Source organism: Triplophysa rosa, linkage group LG2 (genome assembly GCF_024868665.1).
Source record: "Triplophysa rosa linkage group LG2, Trosa_1v2, whole genome shotgun sequence".
Classification (NCBI taxonomy): Eukaryota; Metazoa; Chordata; class Actinopteri; order Cypriniformes; family Nemacheilidae; genus Triplophysa; species Triplophysa rosa.
In genome coordinates this window covers 34554584-34573872 of record NC_079891.1, presented here as the reverse complement: position 1 = coordinate 34573872, position 19289 = coordinate 34554584, and the positions used below count along the sequence as shown (strand labels likewise).

At 37.3% G+C, this 19289-nt stretch overlaps 3 protein-coding genes and 1 long non-coding RNA gene across 7 annotated transcripts; 2 read left to right on the top strand and 2 right to left on the bottom strand.

Moving 5' to 3' along the window:
• Window positions 1–817: 817 nt before the first annotated feature.
• rchy1 (ring finger and CHY zinc finger domain containing 1) lies at window positions 818–4288 on the bottom strand. Its single transcript, XM_057360523.1, has 8 exons — window positions 4134–4288; window positions 3463–3582; window positions 3160–3275; window positions 2951–3029; window positions 2740–2843; window positions 2361–2390; window positions 2096–2216; window positions 818–1461 (listed from the first exon to the last, which is right to left on the bottom strand). Exons 1-8 carry the CDS (start codon window positions 4185–4187, stop codon window positions 1273–1275), a joined length of 813 nt encoding a protein of 270 aa, XP_057216506.1. The 5' UTR covers window positions 4188–4288; the 3' UTR covers window positions 818–1272.
• Window positions 4289–5875: 1587 nt separating this feature from the next.
• kcnv2b (potassium channel, subfamily V, member 2b) lies at window positions 5876–9814 on the top strand. Its single transcript, XM_057360511.1, is given in 4 exon segments — window positions 5876–7570; window positions 7573–7821; window positions 7824–8419; window positions 8503–9814. Coding segments are annotated over 4 exon segments (1710 nt in total). The 5' UTR covers window positions 5876–7122; the 3' UTR covers window positions 8920–9814.
• On the bottom strand, window positions 8304–18095 carry idua (alpha-L-iduronidase). 4 transcript variants are annotated; one of them, XM_057360486.1, is made up of 16 exons: window positions 17765–18095; window positions 17478–17618; window positions 17073–17155; window positions 16885–16992; window positions 16703–16798; window positions 16096–16298; window positions 15739–15918; window positions 15400–15616; window positions 14112–14321; window positions 13899–14020; window positions 13664–13789; window positions 12919–12995; window positions 12733–12833; window positions 12077–12656; window positions 9917–9972; window positions 8304–8417 (listed from the first exon to the last, which is right to left on the bottom strand). In XM_057360486.1, the coding sequence occupies exons 1-14, from the start codon at window positions 17908–17910 to the stop codon at window positions 12556–12558; spliced, it is 1911 nt and encodes a 636-aa protein (XP_057216469.1). In that variant the 5' UTR covers window positions 17911–18095; the 3' UTR covers window positions 8304–8417; window positions 9917–9972; window positions 12077–12555. The 4 variants fall into 4 exon arrangements, with proteins under 4 accessions (XP_057216469.1, XP_057216476.1, XP_057216482.1 ...); XM_057360493.1 differs by having other exon boundaries at window positions 8324–8417; window positions 9912–9972; XM_057360499.1 differs by lacking the exons at window positions 8304–8417; window positions 9917–9972; window positions 17765–18095 and having other exon boundaries at window positions 12174–12656; window positions 16885–17155; window positions 17516–17604.
• LOC130570291 (uncharacterized) lies at window positions 10240–11980 on the top strand. Its single transcript, XR_008964948.1, has 4 exons — window positions 10240–10367; window positions 10585–10639; window positions 11324–11422; window positions 11742–11980. It is a non-coding gene; the product is annotated as an uncharacterized LOC130570291 (long non-coding RNA).
• Window positions 18096–19289: the final 1194 nt, after the last annotated feature.

Here is a 19289-nt window from a genome sequence, read left to right as displayed (position 1 = left end):
TACGAGAAAATGAAGCACTATTTTTTATTCAACAAATTAATATATTTCAATGTATATGATAGCTCTATTTCTTGTCACTGTAAAATAATGTTTTTTAATTAATTTTAATTGACATTTTATGCATTTAGCAAGTGACTTCATCTATTTTTTGAATTCATCTATTTTTTCAGTTTTCCTTAGAGACCCATGACTTTGCATTTCTAAATTGCTGAATGTTTGTTTAAACATAACTAGACTTTTTATGCTTTATATCTTTGTAAGTCACTGGAGAGGATGCAGTTGCACCAGTGTATGAAATGTTCTGTTTGAATAAACCTTGACCGTTTTAAATGGTCTTTTAACCGATTACTGTGCATCACACATCATCCAGTTCTGAATCTTCCAGTTCTGAATCCAGTCAGTCAAGCTCTTCAGAAGAGACTCGAACTCCAACACCCACTGAATCACAGAGCATCAATGAGAATCTACAGCGGGCCAATGCTCAAACTCCAAGTACCATCACAGGACAAAAGCTGGAGGACATGAAGCTCCACCACATGTCTCCTCCACCGGATGCTTCAGATTCAAACATCAGGACCAGTAACCCTGCCCGTCGAGGAGATAACATTTAATAACCCGACTAACCACAAAATGTATTCTGAGCTTGTTTTTTGTTAAAAATACAAATGCTTTATGCCATTTGTAAAGTTAATTCCAGTTAAAAGCATGTGATAAAATTCACTATATTTCTATAAACAACAAACATGTATGCAACTCATCCATTTGAGCAGTGAGATTGTTGAAGATGCACTGGCACAAGTGATTTTAGACACAAATTTCATGTTAAAACGATGTTTACTTATAATGGCTATACATAAAAACTAACTTTTATCCCAATTCAATAACTCCCATTTTGTTTTTAAAAAGCAGGGGATGAGTTCAGATCATAATGCGGTCATCCACAAACGATGATGAATATGAACAATGTCTCAAAAGCTCTGTTGTCTTCTGCTTAACATTCAGTCAAATAAACAATATTAATAATAACTGATTGACAATGCAGTGTTCATTTAGTTCTCTTTGTTGCATTACCGTTTCCATTTCTTTGCCAGTACCAGGACATTAAAAAGTAATTTCAAATAAACAGAAGTCTATCAGAAATGGATACGTGTGGAAGATCAATGATATTGTATGTGACTGTTTAGTATCCGGATGATTCATAGAAATGTCTATAATTGTTATGCAGACATAACAAAAAGGGAAAGATTATAGTCTGTATATTCTGCTGAAAATCTAAACGTCGTGCAATTCGGTCTCGGGTTCTTCATCACGCGGCTGTTCCGTGAGCACCTGTGCAGCTGCAGCGGCCCGTGAGATCAAGCCACCGTCCTGCGCTGTGTTATAAGATCCACAGCTACTGCATTTCATTCCCAACACGTGGAAAGAGACGGTACAATGAGCCTGACAGTCGTTGCATATGATCTGCAAACATAAACACAGGTATCCATCTTATTCCAAGCCATAAATATGACTAAACAAAACCAAAAGAAGAAAAATGTATAATACACAATATTAAAGAAATAAACATGATTCTTTTCAATATTATAAATGCTCTACTTTTATACCTTTACAATTTATCAAAAATGTATAGGCGAAGGTGCTTAAAGGGATAGTTCACCTAAAAATGTCATCATTTACTCACCTTCGAGTTGATCCAAACCTGTATAAATGTCTTTGTTCTGTTGAAGACCGAGAAAGATATTTGGAAGAATGCTTATAACCAGACAGATCTTGCCCCCATAGTATAAGTAAAAGTGCCCCAGAAGTGTTTGCTGTCCTACATTCTTCAAAATATCTTCTTTTGTGTTCGACAGAACAAAGACATTTATACAGATTTGGAACAACTCGAAGGCGAGTAAATGGTGACAGAAATTTCCTTTTTGGGTGAACTGTCCCTTTAATTGTTATAAAAACATAAATGAATGAACATTTATATATGAGAATATCATACAGACACAAACAGATATGAACATTTGCCTGTGCTCGTATTGTTCGTCATTTTCAAGTCAATTCAGATAAAAGCATCAGCTGATATGATCCGATATGACAGTTGCACCTTGACTGTAGCGTCCTGATATTCTGCAGGCATGGGTGAGTGTGCAATCTCCCAATCTCTCTCTTCCCAAAACTTTTTCATGTTCAACGCTGAGTGCATACACAGAGGACAACGATAAGCCCTGCAGGACACAGACGGAAGGACACTTTTACCGTAGATCAGATGGCACTGTACTTATCATAAACATCTGAAGTATAAATGCAACCAGATATGAGCATTTCAGGCCACGGTAATATTACAACGGTAACAAAATAATGTTCCTTACCCGGTATTGCACATGTCTTCAAAGCATGTTCTGGAAATAAAAATAAAGTGTCATTTCAACTAAAAAGACAAAGACTTTCCATCAGGACTTCAAACTTGTTTAAATCTATCAAAACTGGGCAAATGAAACATAAGAATGATCAAGTGTTTCTTAACCAGTCAAATAACCAATTATTTGTATAACAATGTTTCACAAACTATATGACATACATTACAAAACAAAACGTTTCAACAGGCTGATTATAAAGCGTTAAACTTCTTTAGGCCCTAAAAATATAATTCACCCAATATCACTCCTTTTTAGCTAAATCATCATACGGGTGAGAAAAAAAGGCAGGATTTTCATTTCCAGCTAAATTCATCATCAAACACTCACGTACTTGTGCAGAAGATGCCCACACGCAAGAACATGAGCTCCTACTCTAGACGTGTGGATGTCTTCCATACATACAGGACAGTTCTGTCTGGACACATTCTCAACACACTGAAACATCAAGGTAATACTTTATATTCACTAATAAACACAGAGTCATGGTGTTGTTTCAACGCTCAAGAACAAATTAAACAAGAGTGCGCTAAAACGTTCCGTACCTTGTGATTATCTTTAAGATCGGTGGCTAAACATAAATTGCACTTCGTACAATGGAAGTATTTCTCTCTTGGACCAATTCTGAGGATCACGAGCAGTGAAACAGAAGTGAATGAGTACATTTGCACACACAAAAAAGCTATAAATGAATGAATGAATAGTGCTGCAAGGCACTTGCAGTTAACTGATTCTATGTAAATGTAATGCAAACCTGCATATTCCGCAGGGCTGGCAGTGGTATTGCTTCTTGTCTTTGTCAAAGAGATGGCAAATGTCACAGTAATACTCCCCAAACTTCACTCTGCACTCCTTACAGGTTTGTTGAGCCTAAAAAAGCAAAAATCTTTTCAAGACTGAAGATGCTGTTTCTTGCTGCTCTGCACAGGAGACTAACAGGGAATTTGAAACGGTTGTAAATATTACATCGAATATTTACTCTTTTCAGGAGATTCACCCAATACATGCTCAGTAAGCATGCAAACTTAAGTAGAATTGCCTAAATTAAAGAGCTTACCTCTTGAATAGTATTGCACGCCGCACATTTGACCTCTCGGACCTTAAATCGGTCCAGTTGATGATTCTCTTCACCATCGTGACAAAGTCGACACACATAAAACTTCCCACAGCAGGGCGCCTGCAGAAAGAGACAGATCATAAATGTACAGTACTCACTGCTCGAGAAAAAAAACAGAAAGTCTAACCATTATGAACCATCATAAAACAAAAACAAGGGTCTTTTTCCAGTAGGATTAAATAACATTCTATTGGTTCCATATGCCAGACAACATTCCAATTGTTTTTATCAATCATGATTCATGCAGTAATGCAATAGCCCCGTTGGTACTCAACACAGTGTGAGAAACAGTTTGCAGGAACAAACTAATAACCCTACACCGTTTATTTATGCCATGAAACGTTCTTCTATTATACTATTATACAAATTGCTTACAAGTCTACCATTTATAAGCATCAACTACAAAATGTAAATGCGAATATGTTACTCTTCTTAAATAACTTTACACATGAAACAGCACAAGAATACATTCAGCAGTTGGGTCGTGAGACATGATATTCACATTATCGTAAGTTGACACGTGACCAACATACATATATATTTCATGATATTAGAAAGATTATGTGAAATACAATGCAAACAAGTAATTATATGCAAATAAAGTTGCTCACTTTTAATAAACAACTGCGCACATAATGCTCACATCCAGCTTCCGTGGCGGCCATGTTTCATTCTTCTTCTTCTTTTGGCTTTTTATGGCGGTTGGTATACAAACAGAAAGGTGCATTCCCGCCACCTACTGAGCTGGAGTGTGGTTCATTGATGGAATAGAATTACTAAACTAGCAGAAGGGAGAAAAATAATATATATATATATAGCAAAATAAATTGGTTTCTAAATCCTATCAAACAGATTCTTACCTTTCTTAAATATTTCATCAATGCTTTATATACTCTATAATTTTTCACGCCATTATTCAACAGTTTTTTAAGTGTAATTTCTCTGATCCCCATTTCTTTTAACTCTTCCTCCAGTAATTTTCTTTCGTTTTGATAAGCAGTACAATATATTCATGTTTCATTCAAACGCGGAAAACTTTATTTAAACGGAACGCAAAAGACAACGCTGTTCCTTAATACACCATGTTCAAAAACTCAAATTCGTTTATCTAAACAGTTTTTTTTGCTAAAGATTGTTGAACATTGTTTTAAACAATAAAATAACTGAAAGCATCAATGAAACGAATATGAGTTAATATGGAAATTGTATTGGTTGTAGCGGACACTGTAATAGTCTAGTCGTTCTGTTAGTGGGTACCAATAGAACAAAAACACTACATAAAATAATTTTGAACTGGTGTTTTTTGTCATGGAAATGTCTGTTTTACAGAGCAGAACATCCTCATTGTAGGCTGACCAGCACTGTAAACATCATACAGTGGACATATGTTTTATTAAATAAACTGTAGAATCTCATTGTGTGGAGGTCTTGTGTGAGACCCAGAAAAATGACAGATGGACAGGCAGCAAGTGCCTCTTTGAGATTAAAAAGTGTCCCTTTCCTGTATTTACTGAAATTATTGTTCAATCTGATCTGCTAAAGATTTAAGAGCATTAGTGTATAAGCCATTAAGCATGTAAGTATGCATTCACGGTAACTGACAGGATGATTTATTAAGACTTATACTGTTCAATTTACAAATGTCTGACTTTTTCCTTTGACTAGATATGGACATCGGATCGATGGCACAGTTGCTTATTACAAGGAAATAATTGTGTTATTTACTCTTTTTGTGTGGATGAGTGTTTATAAATATAAGTTAAACCTTTGGCGTTTTGAAACTTTTAAAATATCTAAAATTATTTAGAACAAATGCAAAAAACGGTGTAAAGACTAAAAATATGATGATGTTAATAATATTATGTACACACTGCATACATTCTGTTTTTGTCTTGTTTTCCAGTAAATAACAAAAAATTCTTATATCAAGATATATTGAGTTAAGAAACAAAATTACACAAGATATTACGTATTATTAAAAAAGAGTATCATATTGAGTGTAAAAATATACAATTTGGTAACAAATATAAGATTGTTTTCTCTTAAAATTTAATTTATTGTTCTTCATTCTCTTCTTTATTATATCCATTTTTTAAAAATAAACAAGACTTGATTTGTCATTTTGTTTCTCAAGTAAATGCATCTTGATATGAAAGCATTTTAGATGTTTGCACTGCAAAACAAGACTAAAATGCTATGTAAGAAATGCATGTTTTGCAGTGTAGACACATAAACTTAAAGGTAAAAGGTAAAGTGTCAGTACAATTTCAAGATCCCACAATACAAAACAATGCAGAACAATACAGTCTCAATTGTATTGTATTTGATGCAATCATAATAATCAGAATCAGAATCAGAAGAGCTTTATTGCCAAGTGTGCTTGCACACACAAGGAATTTTCTTTGGTGTTGGAAGCTTCTAGTACAGACATTCAACACAATGCCAATACAATATAATACGATTTACAGTCTAAAAGATTCTAAATTGTGCATATATAAAATAAAGACTATTTTACAGAAAATGGGGGATAATAACATATAAGAGACATTGTACAGGGTAGTATATAGTAGAATAAACATATTAACAGATTGTATGTACACTTGTGCAAATGGATAATTTAGTAAGCATTTTAATTTAATAAAACTTGTCCATAGTTTAACAGAGGGCAAGATGACAGCTGGGCATTAACATCAGAACACATACAAAAAAAGATTACAGGCACATATGAAGTTAATAGAAATAATCAATAACAATAGGAATTACCCCTAAAACTAAACTTGTAGGTCTACGGCTACAAAACACAGCTTGTAGGTTGCCAAGTCTTTGGTTTTCTAATGCAATGGGCTACTTTTTTACTGTCGAGTAGGGTTGTTATATATATATATATGTTTTATATATACGTTTTAGGTTTTGAAGTTGCCGATTTTGAGTGCTAATGTTTGGGCTAGTTTTGATTCACCATTGGGCTGGTTTTGTTATGCAGATCTGGCAACCCTGCTTCTAGATCCTAATGACCCAGTTACCCTGAGTGACCTATTACATCAGACCTGCTTTTAAAGGGACAGCTCACCCAAAAATGACTTTCTTTCTTCTGCAGAACACAAAAGATATTTTGAAGAATGTCGATAACCAAACAACACTCCTTTGACTTCCGTTATGTGAACACAAAACCACTGGGACATATCACAAAATATCTCTTTATGTGCGCTCACATACAGGTTTACAACCACATGAGGGAGAATAAATGACGAGAGAACTATCCAGCGTCCTTCGTGCTGCTTGTTTTAAAGCTAATGCCATTAGCTTCTCGCAAATAAGAGACTTCTAGTTTAAAAGTGTTTGGGTGTTAAACTGGCTTCTCTCTCTTCCACCTGTAAAAGAAGAAGAGAGTTCGAGACACATTTCAGCCTAGCACAACACTTCAAAAGGCGTCATAAGCAAGCAAAAGATTAAAGGATAAAAGCAATTAGCTTGAACTCTTAGCTTCTAGACAACATCAGACGAAGCTTCCTTCCTCTTTAGGCTAGATTTACTGTCGGTAAAGCTCTGACATTTACTGAGCATGATAGAGGTAAAGAACCAGAGCTGAGGACCGGCGTGATGTTCAGACATCAGAAAACCAGGAGACAGAGTCTCTTTCCCAACTGTAAACTAGCATCCTCAGAGTCAACAGATGACGTCGTTCCATTTGCCAAAGAGCGCTCGCTGAAACAGTGGAGTTCATTAAGTGAACTACAGAAGGACATTTACGACATATTTGCAGACGACGATGGCGAGGAGGTGGTGAAACATTCCGAGCCGTAGTCGTTGTGGTTCGCGTCGCCCAACAGGAACCGCACGCTCAACCTGAACGTTGGAGGAAAGTCCTACCGCATCACCTACAAAATGGCAGCCAGGTACCCGCGGACTCGAATCGGCCTTCTGGCCACCTCCACGGACCTCAGCTCGAAGCTGGACCTCTGCGACGACTACGTGGTGAAGGACAACGAGTTTTTCTTCGACCGAGATCCGGACGTGTTCAACAGCATCTTCAACTTCTACAGGACGGGGTGCTGCGGATCAAAGAAGAGCTCTGTCCCCACAACTTCCTGCAGGAGATCAACTACTGGGGCGTGCGGATGAAATACACGCAGCGCTGCTGCCGGATCCTGCTGGAGGAGAAACAAGACGAGTTACGGGAGGAGCTGAAAGTTCAGGAGGAGCTGGAGGCGGAGGTGAAAATCGAGGAAAACGAGGAGGCCTTCCGGGGAATGTTCTCCGGGAAGAGACGATGGGCGCTGTGGAACCTGATGGAGAACCCTCCGTGCCGGCTAAACTCATGGCGGTGGCGTCGAGCGTGTTCGTGATGGTGTCGCTGGTCACCATGACTTTGAGCACGGTGGATGAGATGGAGAACATGTCGTCCGTTAACCGCTTCAGTGGAAAGACGTACGCCGAGTTAATAGAAACGTTGTGTGTAGCTTTCTTCACCATGGGGTATCTGCTGCATCTGGCGTCCACCCCTGACCTGAGACGCTTCGGTAAGAGCACGCTCAACGCCATGGACCTCGTAGCCATCCTTCTGCAGCTTCTGCAGTTTGTCATCGAGAGATGCGAGACGGGCGGTTCTGCTAAACAAAACTCAGACATGGAGACGGTTGGACAGGTGAGCAAAGTGGGACAAGTGCTGCGTGTCATGCGGCTCATGCGCATTTTCCGAATTCTGAAACTGGCGCGTCACTCCACGGGCATGAGAGCGTTCGGTTTCCCGTTGAGGCAGTGCTACCAACAGGTGGGATGTCTCTTTCTCTTCATCGCCATGGGAATCTTCACATTCTCCGCTGTGGTTTACAGTGTGGAGCATGACGTCCCTCACACCAAGTTCACTAGCATTCCTGTGTCATGGTGGTGGGCATCTGTGAGTAAAAACATGATTTTATTAGTATCATAATTGGATATTCGTGACGTCGTGCCCGTGTAAACAGCAACTTGTGTTTGCAGGTCAGCATCTCTACTGTAGGCTACGGTGACATGTACCCCGAGACGCTTCTGGGACGAATATTTGCCTTCGGCTGCATTTCCTTCGGGATCATTTTGAACGGGCTTCCCATCTCGATCCTCTTCAATAAATTCTCGGATTACTACGCCAAACTGAAATCTCACGAGTACACGTTTAACATGAAGAACCGAGGGAAGGTGAACTTCTTTCAGAGAGCAAAGGAGAAATTCAACTGTGGCGGCGTTGAAGCGGTTTCACAGTCCATAATGACATCTAAAGTCCCCGTGAACCGGACGTTGCGATCGTTTTTACTTTCGTATTTTAACGCATTTCCCAGTGAAATGGAATTTCTAAAGAGAAAAGGCTTTCGTCTTTCTCTGCGATTTGATTGGATGTATAAAACAGCCGTTGCATTCTGAAATGGAACTGGCAGCAAACTGACAGTTGAAGGGGAGGAGTTTACATATGCTCCGCCCAAGCCGTCTAACATACCCTACGTCAGTCACTACAAGAAGGAAGTACATTTTCAGATTTTATCTAAAGATTATGAAGGCACACGAATTTTAAAAAGAGAATGTCCCACATTGACAAACTATTTACAATAAACGCTGCAATATTTCATGAAAAATTTTTTTTTTTTCACTGGGACTTTAATGCTGAAAAACACGCAAGCTGTTTTATTTATATTGTTTTTTGAAATGCCTTGTCTAACAGTGCCAAACTTGTACATAATAAGTTGTTATGACTGTTTTACTGATGTAAATATTTAAATCGAACTACAGTATTTGCAGTTCTGAGTTCTGTCTGCACTCACATAAATCATGTGTTAATTATTAACACGCTATTTGTGTTATGCTTTTTAACACATAATGTGTCACATTTTGTGTTGATTTTGCATTAAATAAATAAAGGGGACGACACAAGTTGAGTTAAAAGTAACACAAACTGTGTTGTCCCAGAAATAACACAGAGATGTGTTCTTACCTGAACACAAAACGAAACTGTTTTCGGAGTGTGGTTATATAAGCACATTAGATTGAATAACATACACAATGGACATGACCTCTTGAACTTGACCTCACTTACAAGTGCAAAAGAAGATTAGTCTAATTTGGCTTTTCAATTAGCCACCATTCAAAATAGATCAGACTGCTTTGTCAAGTATTTCCACAGAACTGAGACGCTTGTTCTCATGCCGTGATAGCTAAAAATTTAATTAGATAAAAAATGTCTAATATCGCTGGGACAATATGGCATATTAAAGTATTTACATACTTTGTTACAGCTTACATTTCAAAGCCATTAAAAGAATAAATGTGGTTGTACAGAATCTTTTACCATACATACATTGTGCAATCTTCATTTTACTGAACACACTTTTTATTGTGGGAAGAACAATGTAACATTTTACCTGACCTTGTCCCTGTTGAAGAACCTTGGTGTAGGCTTTATTAAGTGGTTCCAGGGGTTTTCTGCAATATCAAATATTAATAAAAATGAATATAAAATGTGGGATGGCATGGGTAAAATATGAGTAAATATAAGTAAAATATTTTTATTTTGGGGTGAACTAAACTCTTTAGTTACATCTTTTAAAGCCTTCGTGCACAGTTCATTTTTACAGTAAACAACACTTGCGCTCAAGTTCTTATAACCATAGATATATGCTTATAATAATGTCTTATTTACAGTGCGGAGCGCCAGACGGCGCAATAACCGCGAGCACGCTCCTGGTCAGCAGGTGGCGCTGTGCTCGAGAACGCGCTCATAAATGTCACGCTGAGCTCTTCCTCGTCGCTGACCTCTGCTGCGGTACCGAAATCAAGCGAAAATGGTTCCTCCAGTACAAGTATCACCTCTGATTAAGGTTGGACATTTAAAACAAGTCATTTCAAAGAAATAAATCTCATCTTATATTTTAATTACTACCGTGTTGCAATGGAAAGTCGGAGCTGTGCGTGTGGTGTTGACTGCTGTTGTAATGGGGCACGTCAAACGCCACGATTCAACATTGTCTGTTAATAAAACCAGAAGTGTTTTATGTATTATGATAAAAAAACAACGATGTTTATTTTATCTTTCAGACAGCCAGGTGGTCTGCACTGCTGGTTGGGATTATCTATGGAAAGCGACGATATGGTAAGAAACTGTGGCAGGTGTTCAGATGTCATTGTGTTTATGGTTTTGAGATATAGTAAATAAAGTATATATCTTCATTATAGATGTTGGATAGAGTTGTAATTCATTGCTGAGTGTCATGTCATGTTAAAAATGTTTCGGTACGGTCAAAGTCACTCATACGCTCATTTGTTTGGAGAGGGCACGCGCGTGCATGTAGAATGCCTGCTCGGAAACAAATAAAGAGTTTGTTTCCAAAATGAGAGAACATTCAAATATCATGTGTTTTATTATGTTGTCATGTTTTTATTGTGTTAGTTAGCTGTTTTTCTTTTAGTTATTATGGCTTAAATCAAAACAAACTAACTGCAGTTTGATTGATATTAATTGGAATGCACTATAAAAAACATGATTTTGAGTTATCTAATTTTGGAAATAAACTCTTCAAATATTTATTTAAACTAGAGGTTTATGGGGATAACAACCTGTTTTAAGATCTACATTGCAGTTGTTTGTGTTGGAATGTAATTGCAAATTCATTAATTATGATTGTGATAAAAGCATGAAGTTCATTACTAAAATATGTAAAATATAATAATAATAAAAAGTATTTATTTCAGTCAGACTTCAGTAATCACCATCTAATTAGCATAATGAATCTGTTAGTGTTTAGTTTTTTTGTATTAAAAGACTCTTTACTTCCAGATCACCTGAAGCCAATCGCAGAGGAGGAGAGGAGAATTGAAGAAGAGGAAAAGAAGGTCCGAGAGGAGAAGGAGCGTATTGCTAAACTGGAGGCCGAAGGTATGTTTCTCTTAATAGTTGAACTTCATCAGTGTAAAATTGCTGTCAGTATTCATTTTACTCACGTTGCACGCTTACAAGGATTAGTTTAAATCTTTTTAAAATGATGTACGTTCACATAAGTTCATTTTATTTTACATGCGGTGGGTCATCTCTTGGGGACTGAAGATCCCATAATAAGTTAAATGTTGCTATGATTCTGCAGAGGATTTCAAGACCAATGTCATTTTAGACAAAAACTGGCTGTACATTTAAAGAGTCATTCTTCTTCTGTTTTTAAATAGATGAGTAATCATCTGTTTTTCTCTTCGTCTAACAGCTAATGAGGACACAATTCTGAAATGAGCTGCCTGGAAAGAAGCCTGTTTTGTTGCCATTGTGAAGATCTACTTTTTATCTCCCTGGATAAAGAGTGACATTTGTACTCCGCTCTTTTTAGTTTCATGTTGCCTTTTTTCGCACCTTACACTGTTTTTCCTCTATTTGATCGTACCAGAGTAATACCTGCTTTTCTGAAATAGTCCCCGAGTATGTTCAAATATATGAGTGCGTTCAGTCTTTCTGACCCTAGTCTGTTCTTTAAACAGTGACGGCAATGAACTACATTAAAAGTCAATTGAAACATAAGAGCTAAGATATTCATTAATCTTGTACCTGATTTTCTTTGGCATGTCTGGGTTGGTTAATATCTGACATTATGGCCTAAGCCTATGGACAAAACAATGCAATTAAAAAAAATCTTATAGGCATGGGTAAAAAAACAAGTCACGTTTATCAAATCAGGGTGCACTTACAATAGAATAGAAAGACATTATACGGTCAACACCTATTCAATAAAACATAGTGTATTTGCAGGAATGAATGTTGAAAGGCTAATCCGGATTGTTTAGTGTCATGCACTCAATCGTCATTTATGTATTTCTTTCTCCAGTAAAAGAAAGATCAAATGTAAAAGTTTCAGCCTGGGTGGTTTGTAAAATGTAGTCGATTTGACACGGAATGACGCTATTACTATACAGTCAGTAATATAGTATATGAATATAAAAGTTGGTTTAATCAGTATATTATAAACTAGTAACAGGCCATGTTTCCTGCAAGAATGTATTCTGGTGTCGCAGGGTAAATCTGTAATACTAGTGTTTCTCTGAATAGTTCTCTATGAGAGAATACTCCCCGTGTCTGTCCCAGTAATCCACAGCTCTCACTCTATAGTATCCGCTGACATCCAGATCATCTGTAGAAAAACACGCAGGTGAACATGTATCAGTGCCTGAAGTCATGACTTATCCAGAATCAAGCTGAATTCATACCTGGAGAATAAGCGAAATGGGTGAAGATAGTGTCTCTATGATTGATCCTCTTGAAAATCCTCTCGTCTTTGGAAAACTCCACCTCATACGTCTTTATACACCTGAATAATAAAACGCAGCCGGTTTTGGAAGCACACAATGATTAGCAGGTGTGTTGAACGTGTGATGTGATAAAAGAGTTCTTACTTAGTACCGATGCAGTGATCCTTCCACACGATCAGAACTTGACCTTTGGTGACAGCGATGAAACGAACCCCGTTCACCTGCGGAGAGAATAAAAGCACATGAGGATTAATGACTGAAACCTATAAAACGCTTCCTGTGGTATCATTGGATGGGTGATAAATTGATTATTGAATATTATTGAGATCGTTCTGCTGAAGATCACACAACATAGTTGAAAATTAAGATACAGTAAATGTACCAAAATTGAACTTGTCATTATTAAAATGGAGTCAGAAGTGACACGCGTGAAAAGAAAAACAGAACGGATGATGATGCTTGTGATTTGGACACTAAACAATGTCTTTTATCACCTTAAACAACATGTACAGGTGTTCATTTCATAAAAATAAGTTTTAAAAAGTCACTTTATTATTCAAGAGCAAAAGCAAAAATATTGACATGTAAACACATTTAAATATGGACATGGGTAGTTGACAGACTAATGTGCAAATTTGTCCTGTGGTGTGACGGCAGACATTTAGAAAAAACTAACAATGAAGATCAATTTTATGCTATTTTATATGATAAATATACATTTTAATAATATAAAACAATGTAATAATAACAGTTTGTTTTCTAAATTTTACTATGTCACACCATAGGACACATGTACGATTTATTCGTCAACTACCCACATATAAATAAACCATCATTAAAATTTGGAAAACAAAATTAGGTACATTGTCAACTTAATACTGTCACTGACCTGGTCAGGTTGTTCATTAGATTTGGCACACACATGTACTAGCAGCAAAGATGGAACGGCGAGACTTGACTTTAGTGTCAGAGAACCATCAGGATGAACCGGCAGCGGTCCGGCTGTTTGTGAATCCTGCGGCATTTTAACATGAACATTATTCCCTGTGGATTGAGTATGAATCCTTTCAAAGCTGTGTGTGTGTGTCTGTGTCTGTGTGTGTGTGTGTGTGTGTGTGTTGAACCTCTTGACTCCGCAGTTGTGTAAACTGTTGTGTAGTGGGGTAGTCGGGGCGTCCCATGCTGTCCCACAGTTTAAACGGGTTTGTCACATTATTATCCATATAGTGTGTCACATACATCAGGCCTAAAACACACACACAGGACATAAATAAATCTACAAGCATATGACTAAAGACAACAGAATATATCTGATCAGACAGTGTGTGTTCACTGACCCGTGTGTTTTGGGATTCCGGTGAGACGCAGAGTGATAATGTCAGTGGTGTTGGAGGTCTGGTTGTCTTTGCTGTTATACAGCAGGACGGTGGTCTGCCAGCTGTCGGCTGTGTATGACACCTGAGGAAGGTGAACGCTGGCCAACACACCCACTGATGTATTCATTTCAGAGCTGTCAATCAAAACCTCGGCCTGCACCTGAGTCTCACCTGAAACACAAAAACCACAAACTCCCATCAGTACTGGTGTGATCAATGCATCTGCATGCCACAACACAAACATAAATACCTCAATAATGTCATATTCGGTAGCGCTTTCAATGGATTAATCGTGATTAATCGCATCCAGAATAAACGTTTGTTTACATAATAAATGTCTGTGTACTGTGCATATTAATTGTAGTATATATAGGAAATATTTACATGCATTTATTTATTTATATTTACCAATAGTTTAAATGATACATAAATGTTTATTATTTTTTATATTTCATATTTTTCTTAAATATATGCATGTGTGTTTTAATAAATAAAAAATTAATATGCATTATGCACAGTACACAGATATATATTACGTAAACATAAGGTACTGCTATATTTTTTTATTCCTGTATTTTGATCATGTTTTACCAGCCTCACCTCACGACAATATTCTGTTTACATCTGCTTACATTCTGTTTACCAAAATAATTGTTGTTTAAATTAATACCATCAAAACATGTCTGTTAATTGAAATCAAATTAAATATAAGCCTAAATATTATTTCCATTAGCAAATTTGCATCAGCAATACATTTAAAAAGTTGAAGTGGAGGCACTAAAATTATTAACTGAAAACAAATAAAAAATAAACTTGAACTAGAATTTAAATAAAAAAATTTTTATACAAAAAAAGCAATATAAAAAACAATTAACTAAAGGGCGAATTTCCATAACAAAATTGCTAAAAAATTAAACTAAAATTAACATGAAAACTACAAGCATAAATATAAAACCTCATTCAAAATATGAATAAAATACAATAAAAAAACAACAACAAAATTATAATAACTAATTATAAATAACTCATTTTAATAAATAAATATAAGTCTTATCTATTATTACTCTGGGTTTTATTGTTATTTTTCTTCTATTACATATATTATGTACACAGTCTAAGAAAAGCTGACCAGACCTACATTTCACTGCAAGTCGTATCCTGTGTTTACTTGTGACTAACAAACAAACAAACTGAGCTGAAACAGAAGAACGGACGGTTAGTCACACCAAACCAACAAGGATCCCCTCACCTAACAACGCTAACAGCCCCATCACAGTCAGGACTGGTTTCCGTAGTAACTGCACGTGGGGCGGGTTGGTGTCGTTGATCTGGAATCGGGCAGTCAGGGTGCGTTGGGTAAACGGGTGCGGGTGGTAACTGAGGAAAGCGTTGTCGTTGCTGAGCAGCGTGTAGTTGACTGTATTGTTTTGGTCAGCGATGAGCAGGTTCTGATGCTGCGAGATGACCTGATGGCAGACCAGAGATCAGACAAAGACTTTTGTGTCGCCAAATCTATCCCACCAGCTAAATTCTCAAGCAGTTCCAAGTAGCAGGATGCTGCATATTCGTACACGTGTACATCATCTACCTTAACCACCATGGCTGCATAGGTAACGTCTGCTCTCCAGGTGAGCGCTTTATTCCAGCCAACCAGCGGATCTGCCTCATCGTTGTAGACGGGCACAGAGCGTAACCGTGGAAACCGCTGCTGGATTTCCTGCACTGTAGCAACTTCCTGTTGCAGGATGGGTAACGTGCTTCCCCCGCCCTATAGAAGAAAGCAGCATATTAATGAAAAGGTGGAGGGATTGATGACATCATCCAAAAAGGAACGCCGTTTTCAAGAGGCATATAAGGAGGGCTTGAGAACAGCCTTTTGACGACAACGCAGATCTTTGAACCCTACGCCAAAACCGAAGGATAAAAAAGAGCCAAAAACAGAAACCTTTTTGTGCAGCGCGATGTAGTCGAGCCGTACGCCGGTCTGTCCTGTAAAGTAGTTTGTGCCGTTGTAACAGTGCTGTAGCATTTCCCAGCAGTACGGCGAGCGGGGGGGAGAACGACACGAGTCTCCTGGACCCCCAAACTTCAACAGTGGACTCGCTGCATGAAGCCCCTCAGAGCAGGCGTCATAATAGTTGAGAAAACCTGGAGGAGGAAACAGACAAGTTTACTATCAGCGCAATGAGAATGTTGAACTGCCTACAGCACAACCACAAATCTACAGAGGATTTGCTTTCTGTATGGTTGCAAGTCCTCAAACGTTCTTGTTTTGAGCAAACCACAACACAGAAGGCGGATCAAGTTTAGGAATCCAAAACAAAAACCCAAAATCATGACAAACGGCAGCAACAGATGCTGCAAGAAATCAATTTAGGAGTAAATCAAGTAAAGGAACAGCTCACACAAACATGAAAACGTGTTATTTTATAAAACCGACTTTTTTGTGAGAGGGTGAAACAAAACACCATTTATATTTCAAATGATTTGTACTATACAATAGTAATATAATACATAAGAAATATTTCACTAAAATGCTATCAGACACGTACCTTGCAGTGACACAGAGATGTTGTCAAAGTCGTGGTTATTCGGCTCATTCCACGTCTCAAAGTTCCACTGAGAAACCGAGCCGAGGCCGTACTTCACTGCTCACATACAAAACACCAGTCACAACGTGTTGTAGCTTAGTCATAACTGGGAAGTCGCTAAAACCCCAATCTCTCATACTCACAAATGTATCGTTTAGCAATCAAATACACCAAATTCCTCCATTCTGTAACTTGTCTTTTATCTTCAAAGTTGCTGAAGGTGTTCGAAACACTTCCCATCAGTTCAAACCCTTCACAAAAGCCAGACACACCTTTAACACAACGTCAAGGTGAAGTCCTACAGTTAAAGTCTGTTTGTCACGTATCACACCTGGCTGAAGTCCATTCTGCCAGAGAAGATCAATCAATTGGTCTAAGTGAGTGAAGTTATAATGATGTTCTCCCCTGGACACTCTACATGGAAAACAGAGAAAACATTTGACTACTACAGCAGACCACATAGTCTATTTCAGGGGTTCTCAAACTTTTTCATTCCGGGAACCACCTGGACAGGTCGATCTCAAGGCCCTCCCAAATATTTTCTAATTAAAACGTGGGTGGGGGGGAATGCACAATTGTTTTTGTTCCAGTAAAAAGTACTTTTTATGTTCCTTGTATTTAGTTTAACCATTGTTGTTTCTAGTAATGAAATGGACTGTTTTTGGGTGTTAGTTACTGCAGTTCAGCCAGTTTGAAAAGCCCTCTTTCTGTGAGAATAGTGAGGTTCTGATCTTACTGTGCAGACACCAGCTCCAGCATCCAATGTATGCGCACCTGCTGGATTCCTCTGTGTGGCACAGAGCCGATGAGAGCCAGATTCATCTGCTGATCTTTACTCAGATCATACAGGGGTGCATCAGTGTGAGGCTGTGGAGGACTGAAAAACAAGCAAAAAACCCACCATAGTAGCCTATTACCATGTGCAATATTATTACCACGATATATGAATGTATTCAGGGTAATATGATTTGATAACGTCGCTGTACTATGGTAAACAGTAGAAACACGACAGTATAATCGCACCAGAATCCAGTGCTTCTCCAGAAGTGCTTCAGGTTTCGCAGAGGCTTGTCAACCTTCACTTGAACTTCCACAGATGAACAGGAGACCACAGGCACGAGAGTTAGAAACACCGTCCACATGGACAAACTCTGTTTACATCTGCGCATGGTGCTGCTGACGTCACCTGTAAACACTCATTCACTCGACATCACTTATAAATAAGTTATTAGATATGGTATATAAAGTTTAGGGTTCCCAAAAATTTAAAACACATTCGCCTACTTCTGTACACATAGAACGTAACATGCTTCAGAAGACTTCAAAAAGTCTCCTGTTAACGCGCGCTGACGTCATCGACCAGCGACCGCTGTTGTGTCGCCGTCGAATGTCGCCGCCAGATGGCGTAAATACAAACTTAAGCGCTTTACTTTGAGACATCTTTTCTTTGATTGTATATATTCAAAAATGTTTTGGTTTGTTGTCTCTAATTTTTGTTAAGATTATTTACAACTTTGGTTCAAATGGAACTTTATGATGTCATCTTTATTTTTGTACAAGATACCATTGATTCTAAAAGTACAGTACATTTTCTTATACAACTTTTTATTTTACTTGGTAAATATAAAGTGAAAAAGTGAAGATATCACATTCATGTGAAAAAATGGGCTAAAGCTAAGCCAAATTTTTAAATTTTTCTAAGAGAAATTAAACAATATGGACAAACTTTAAGCAATATAAAAACAAAAAAGACATACGAAGCACTATGTAATTTTAATTTATGTACTTAATTTTCTTTAACCCTGACATAGATTGTAATTTCATTTTTCAAATTATACCCAAGTTGTATTCATGTAATTTTTATTTTTGTTGTTACGAGTTATATATGTTTTTACTCTTTTGCACTTTAATTAATAATAAAAAAAAACTAAAGATCTTTACTTTGTGGAAGGGTTTATTTATTTGTAGGTTTTTTATTTATTACTTATGTTTGGTTTGTTTGCAATGTGTTGAGCTTTTTGTGTTGTATGTTGAATGCCTATTTTGCCTCTGTTGTAAATGTCCTTTTTTATAAATATAAATTCTTATTTCTGCGTTTGATTAAATTCATGTACTTTATTTCTTAGATATATTTTTATTTAGTTAATTAAATTCTGTTTGTTTTCTCTTGTTATCAGTAAAAAATGTCAGGCAGATTTCCAAGTAAAAGTCTAAGAGTAATGACACTGTCCGTTAACTTACTAGAGGGAAGAATAACACTTCATGTAAAAGGGGATGTTTTATTGTCTACCTTTAGCAGATATCCTTGATGCATAAGAACGACGGCCTGAAGGGGATCTTTACAGAAAAACATACACTCTTCAAAAAGGGTGCTACAAATGGTTCTTCAAAGCCATACCATAACATTTTTTGAAACTCTGTCAAAGGGTTCTTATAAGATCATATTTCTCCTACCTTTTTCAAGTCTACAGACCCTTTCTCCACAACAAAAAACCTTTTGTCAAACTGAAATTATACCTTTATAAGCGTGTCCAAAATGACTTCTGAT